Raw genomic sequence first — 6,327 nt, forward strand, 5'->3', positions numbered from 1 at the left:
CCCCCGCCTCCCACCCCTGGCTCTGTCACATCCTAAAGGAACAAGCACTAGAATCCAACTTTCAAACGCGTTAAAAAAAGGAGAAGAAAGAAAAAATTAAAAGAAATCCTTCAACATTCGTATCTTCTCCTGATAAACGAATCTATACATCTTCCTTCGTGTTACTCCAATTTCGCACTTAGCATGATATATCATTCGACAGCAATGTACCAGTTTACTCAATACTCGTCAACTACGTATTCTAGCTACATTCAAATTTATCGACAGAAACGGTGCTAAGAGGATATGCCAACAGGGATTTTAAATACAGCCTGTCCTTATTGGTTTCTTCATACATGTATTAAATAATTTCAAGTTGAAAAAGAGTCGAGAATAGAAAGTATTACTTTATATCCGAACGATGTATGTATCTCGTATGCAATCGAATAAAACTAGGTGTAACACATGCATGAAGAAGTAAGACCAGCGCATTAAAAAATTCTTAGTGGCTTACATAGTTGCCCTGCATTTCGATATTGACCTCATCCAACTTGAGGACTACATCGTCTTCCTCAAAATCATCGCATTCCTATACACCATCCCCGTGTTTCGCAAATGAACAAAATCGTTTATGTAAGCAAAAACCAAATTTGATCTGTCTTCGAGAATTCCCGACAAATTATACCGACCTATCTTCTTCGCGAAAGTTATTCGAAAAAAAATCTAGTCCGTTACCCACAGAATGTATATTCATGCTGTTATTTCAAATAGCTAAGCTTCACACATCCATGCTGTTTCTCTCTTTCAAAGAAAAATAACAGAATAGGAGATATAGGATGTGAATTATGAAATCGTACACATACCTTGTATGGATGTCGATCACGGTTTGGCGATACAATAATCTCTTGTCCGGTCTGCAGGGATCCGACAGGTGTAGACTGAAAACGAAACACAAATATTACATTCAGAGGAGTGTTATTTGTTAACAACGAGTGTTTAATGATCGATTTAATTTCGTAATAACATACTTGGAGACGGGAATGAAACAATAATTCACGGTAACTCTAGATATTATTATTTTCGAACATTGTGCTCTCCGAAGTCTCGAGGACAAAACGAACATTCATATCGTAATTAAAATACAATGCATATCGTGATTAACATTGTCTGCAAACAGAAAGCATTCTAATTAACTGATAGAAACATTCTAACATCCATTCCATAGACGAAAGAGGTACTACGTAACTTTACAGAGCACTTGGCGTTCTATAGAAAGTTTTTTCTACTAAGCGGGAGGAAATAAAACATACAAAAATGAATGAACGACAAAATACCAAATGCACTACGATTTCTCTCTAAAAAAAAAAAAAAGAAAGAAAGGCAAATGATTCCGCTATGCTACGAGGAAATGACTGCATTTGTAAGTTAAACAAATGTAAGTAAGGTAAGTAAAAGAGTGTGCATGCTTAAGTGATCGACACTGGTGTTGAGCGTTTCTTGCGAACGTAGTATCTCGGTCAGAACGAGATATCGTGTCTCAAAGGAGAAATAAGATTTTCACGCTCGACGAAATAAAAGTCGATAAGCTTCCCAGCATCGTTCCGTGCAATTTAATCGAGCAATTCTCTTCGAGCGGGCATACGCTTCTTTGACAAACTATTTCGGCGCAGCGTCCTCCTCGTGGATGGGTATACTTTTATTATTTGTCAACAAAAATGAAGTCTGCAGATTTTTCGAATAAAGATTCTCGGTTTCAAGCTGTCGAACGGTGGTTAATGGTCTATCACCCACCTTATCAGACTTAGTCTTTCCGAGGTGAGAGGGGGCAGCCATCCTCAAAGCTCTGAGATGTTCGTAGTTGGATGGCTAGAGATAGATTGGGGGCAGCATGCAAACGTTAAAAATCAGTGAAACATGATTTTCAACCAACACGGTGAGAGGCAGCATCGAGAAAGAATACTGTGGACGACTTACTTACCCAGAAGAGACGATATCTCGGAGTTACTACGCGGTATGTCTAAACTATATGTATGTATCTATATACTACGTGCGGAAAGTGCGTTTCGATCGATAGACATTATATGTAATCGAGTATCATTGATAAAAATCTTTTAATTTGCGTGATCTAATAATAAAGTCGACAGTATTACTGACATATGAATGGAAATAGTTTGAATATCAAAAGAACAGTAAAAGAATAGTAAAAGAATTCCGCTATAATAGGTTTCGATATCGACTCTTGCGATACGTGCTTCATCTCTGGGCACAATCAACCATCATGCAACTCTGTCTTCCTTCCGTGCCATGCATTGCGAAGAGATAAAAAATAGAAAGTGACGACGTATTATCACTTGAGGATCATTAGCGGATCACGCACCATCGTCTTCCCGGTCCAGTCGAATTCGCCGTCATCGACGAAACCCCGCTTCTCGTACAGGTCGTGGAATAGGTTCCTCAGGTACTCGTAGTCGGGCGTCTCGAAGAAATCCAATTTACGGACGTACCGCAGGTACGTGGCCATCTCTTCAGGATGACCGTCGCAGAGAACCTCGATCGGCGTGTTCCGTTTCGTGTCGCCGATCTTCTGATATCGTTCCTTAAGCGTGTCCGCCTTCAGTCCTTGCCACGGCAGGCTGCCTCGTAGGAAGTACATCAGCATGTTCCCTAACGCTTCCAGGTCGTCTCTTCTGCTCTGCTCTGATTCGCAAAGGAGAAAGGATTCGTCATCCGTGTTAACACTGTCGCTCAAAGCTTTCAAGCAAAAGTTTTAATTGCCGCTTGTTCATCTTTCAAGTTTGAATCATTAAACTGAATGAAAAATTAATCTGTTGTACTATTTGTGCCTCCACATCCTATTTTTTGTTATAAATGAGTCTATTAATAATACGAGCTCTCAATTCTAGACAAACGATAATAAACCGTTACTTTATACTTTTCTCAGCCATGATATCGTACAATAGTCCGGAGTAAAATTAAAGCGAATTTATAGCGTGTGCCGAGGCGGTCGCGTACAACTTTCTCCGTGTACGTTACGTATGTAGTGAATCGAACACCAGTTTCTGCAGATGGTCGGGCGCCGCCTCGTGTGATATCTAAACCGGCCCGTTGTAAAAGTTATACCTTTTCCAAGGTGCGTGTTGATGCTCATGTAACGCGCCGTGCCGGTCAAGCTTTTGTGTTCCCGATACGGTATGTGTTTGTTCGTCTCCAGCTCTATGTACTCTTTGGCCAGTCCGAAGTCGATTATGTGGATGATCTTCTCCCGTTTTGTTGCCGATCGTCCTATCAGGAAGTTCTCCGGCTTGATGTCGCGGTAGATCAAATGCCGGCTGTGAACGTACTCTATCCTGTGAAGCTGCGTCAACCAATCACCAATTTCATTATCATTTATACTCTTATTAATTATTACGCAACTCGGAAAGTAGCTTGATGATGAATGAATTTCTCATTATGATCGAGTGATTTATAATTGAATATGAACGAGGTGGCTGGATAACGTTTAGTGTACTTACGATCTGCGTGGCGATTTTGATAACGGTCTTTAGGGTAAACCTCCTACCGCAGAGGTCGAACAAGTCCTCGAGACTCGGCCCGAGGAGTTCCATTACCATGGCGTTGTATTTCCCGCAAGCACCAAAATAGTATACCTCCGGTATACCCTCTGTACAAAATTAAAAATATGAAATAATTGGAAACTCAAAACGTTTCGAGTCTCCAAACCGGATACTCACCATGTGTACCTAATAATTTGTAAAACCTATATTCTAAGTGTAGCTGCGGCGCCTTTGACCTCATCAGTTCCTAGAAAACGATAATGAAACGAGTAAGATCTACTCGTTCTTCACTCGGAATTTCGTTTCTAAGCTTGCGCAAAGTGTAATTTTGCTGTGACGTGTAATTATTAGTCGATTCGTTAGCAGGGATTAATTAGCACTTGTGTTTTTATGTCGTTAAAAATAAAGAGGTACCGTGGTAACTGGAATTTCAGTTAAAAGGTCGCGATCGGTTTCAAAATTTAATGAACTCACCAATTTAATTGCAACATGCTCGTTATTGTAGAGGTTCTTCCCTGGAACAGAGAAAAGGTAAAAGGTCTATAGTGTAATCTACACCGTTATTAACACACATATATCGCGCCTCACAACTATTCTGTACTTTACTGTTACAAATTTTGCATGTATATTAAGTAAGTGTATATGTATTAAAGTTTTATTAGCGCCACAGTTACGAGACGCTCGGTTTTTAATTATCTTTTTCGTGATAGTAGATATCGATCCGGATATATTAGGACGTATCATTTGAAATATTAATAAAGCCGAACGTCCTCACGATCGTTCATGATTAATCACGATGGAAAAACGGTGGAAATGTTATGTGTCGCATTAATCCACGTCACGTTCGTCTCCGCCTTCCATTTGGACGCGGCAACACAATCGCGTAATAATTCTCCATCGACTTCCTCTCTTGATTGCACTTCATACGAGAAATTGGATTGACCAGATTTGTGGCCTACGTGCTTGCGGTATTATGGTTAGCAGCTGTACGTTTGTACTAATCGGCTCAAAAAATACATTTCTCTTATCATTTATTGGAGTACGTAGTAAACTGTTGATATTATGTATCAGATGTAGCGTTACAGATTTTCTGATAAATGTATCAAATCTCCAGTTTATTGTGAATCTCTTTTTTAATTCGCAAACAGACGCTTTCGTGTTTGGAAAAATTGATGCGAAAGCGGCTTTGAGAAATTCGTATGCATTGGCACAAAGACAGTGACCTTACAAACGTCGAGTTCGTGACGAGAATCCTAAGCCTTGGACAGTCTTGGGAAACTTTATTCTGTTGTTCAAGTCGTTTGAGGACGAAAGCACTTTCGAATATTACTGAAAACTTACGGTTAATTCAATAATTGCAACATTTATCACACGACTCTTTGTATCTTCTTGAAAATGTTCAGTGCTACTGCATTTAATCTTGCAAGCTTCTGGAAAAGCGTAAGAAAATAATTTCGTCACTTTAAACCCGTCGACAGGAAAATAGCACAGAATTTATAAGAATAATAATCTTAAAACTTTTAAAAACAAATTGGAACCAATCGAATTGGAACTAATCGACGTTGAATAAAATTAATCATCGGTAAGTACACAGAACTGATAGGATTCTCTGGAATATCTACGGGACTTAAGTAGCTGACACAGTTTAAGTTGAGAGAATCTGGGGTAGGGGCAACAACTCACGCGAACGATTAGGGACGTCAATTGGAATCGCGGTCTCAAATCGCAGCCGCACGGATCGCGAATGAATTAAACGCGAATGTAATTGACGTACGCATTTAATCAACGCCGGATCTCACGTGCCACCTAGACGGGCTCATTGCGTGCTGCGGCACGTGACAGTGTCAGCATTTTTATATTGTAATTACCGGGGCAATCAGTATCGTAAATTCAAAACAGTTTTCTTTTGATCTATAAAATGCGCTGATAACCCAGGCTTCAATATAATAGTCTCATAAATATTTATCGCTGCGAGACTTGGAAAAAGTTTACAAGCTTCCTTCGTCGGAAAAGAGCGATTAAAAAAACGGATGCACGCTCCAATTGCTCAGACGTGTAAGTAATTGATTTCATCAGATCCCACTTTGGAAAAACAAGTGAAAGTGAATAATAAAGTATGAGGCGCACGATGGGTACTTGAAATAAAATGCGAAATTGGACGATAAAAAGTAGAACAATCAGCTGAAAAGTAAATCCGTAACTCACTTTTTCCGAGCCTCCGTGACCAATAGGCCAATTACATAAAATGGAAATTACTGAACGTTCAATTTGTTTTTTGCAAAGTTTAGAGATCGATCACTCATCCTGTTGAAATGAATCCTTGCACTTCGTGTCAGGCTTCCACATATTGAGTCGTGGAATCCATTGAAAATCAAATTCTGCATCGACTAAAGTCCAAGTTAATCTATTAGATGGATTTTATCCTTTGCTTAGTAAATCAACGTTTGAATATTATCGACATAACAGCGTCGTTTCCTTCCTGTCCCAAGTTCCCCTGGTTGTGATTCAATTGATCGTCCACTCAGGCGAGAACTTGTTAATCCTGAGGCGAAAATCAATTAACGATAACGATGCGCTGGCAGAAAACAAGATTTTTGGAAGTAGCCAAGCACTCAAGTAATACGCAATTCTTAATCCTATTCACAATTATCCAATAATTTCTCTGATTTATCAGTCGACTTCAAGTGTTGTTTGTTATGGATCACTTAAAGATACCTTCCCTTAACACTAGAAAGACTGAAACTTAGTATATACCTATATTGCCCAAAAGCAGTCAAAATGACTGCATTGTGAA

At 39.4% G+C, this 6,327-nt stretch overlaps 1 protein-coding gene across 17 annotated transcripts in view; it reads right to left on the reverse strand.

The window, feature by feature from the left end:
- gish (casein kinase I gish) overlaps positions 1 to 6,327 on the reverse strand; it is a 39,545-nt gene that overhangs the window by 3,229 nt on the left and 29,989 nt on the right. For 3 of the 17 annotated variants that reach the window (XM_026811967.1, XM_026811966.1, XM_026811963.1), the window contains 8 exons: positions 4,008 to 4,048; positions 3,711 to 3,780; positions 3,492 to 3,640; positions 3,100 to 3,334; positions 2,357 to 2,676; positions 1,771 to 1,845; positions 843 to 917; positions 494 to 568 (listed from right to left, as the gene is read on the reverse strand). In XM_026811967.1, the coding sequence (XP_026667768.1) occupies positions 494 to 568; positions 843 to 917; positions 1,771 to 1,845; positions 2,357 to 2,676; positions 3,100 to 3,334; positions 3,492 to 3,640; positions 3,711 to 3,780; positions 4,008 to 4,048 (1,040 nt within the window). Of the gene's footprint in view, positions 48 to 493; positions 569 to 810; positions 918 to 1,007; positions 1,702 to 1,770; positions 1,846 to 2,356; positions 2,677 to 3,099; positions 3,335 to 3,491; positions 3,641 to 3,710; positions 3,781 to 4,007; positions 4,049 to 6,327 lie in introns of those variants that run through there. The other 14 variants (XM_026811975.1, XM_026811973.1, XM_026811977.1 and 11 more) reach the window with 13 other exon arrangements.

Source organism: Ceratina calcarata, unplaced genomic scaffold, assembly GCF_001652005.2.
Source record: "Ceratina calcarata isolate Rehan_Ccalc_2016 unplaced genomic scaffold, ASM165200v1 scaffold250.2, whole genome shotgun sequence".
In the NCBI taxonomy this organism is placed as follows: Eukaryota; Metazoa; Arthropoda; class Insecta; order Hymenoptera; family Apidae; genus Ceratina; species Ceratina calcarata.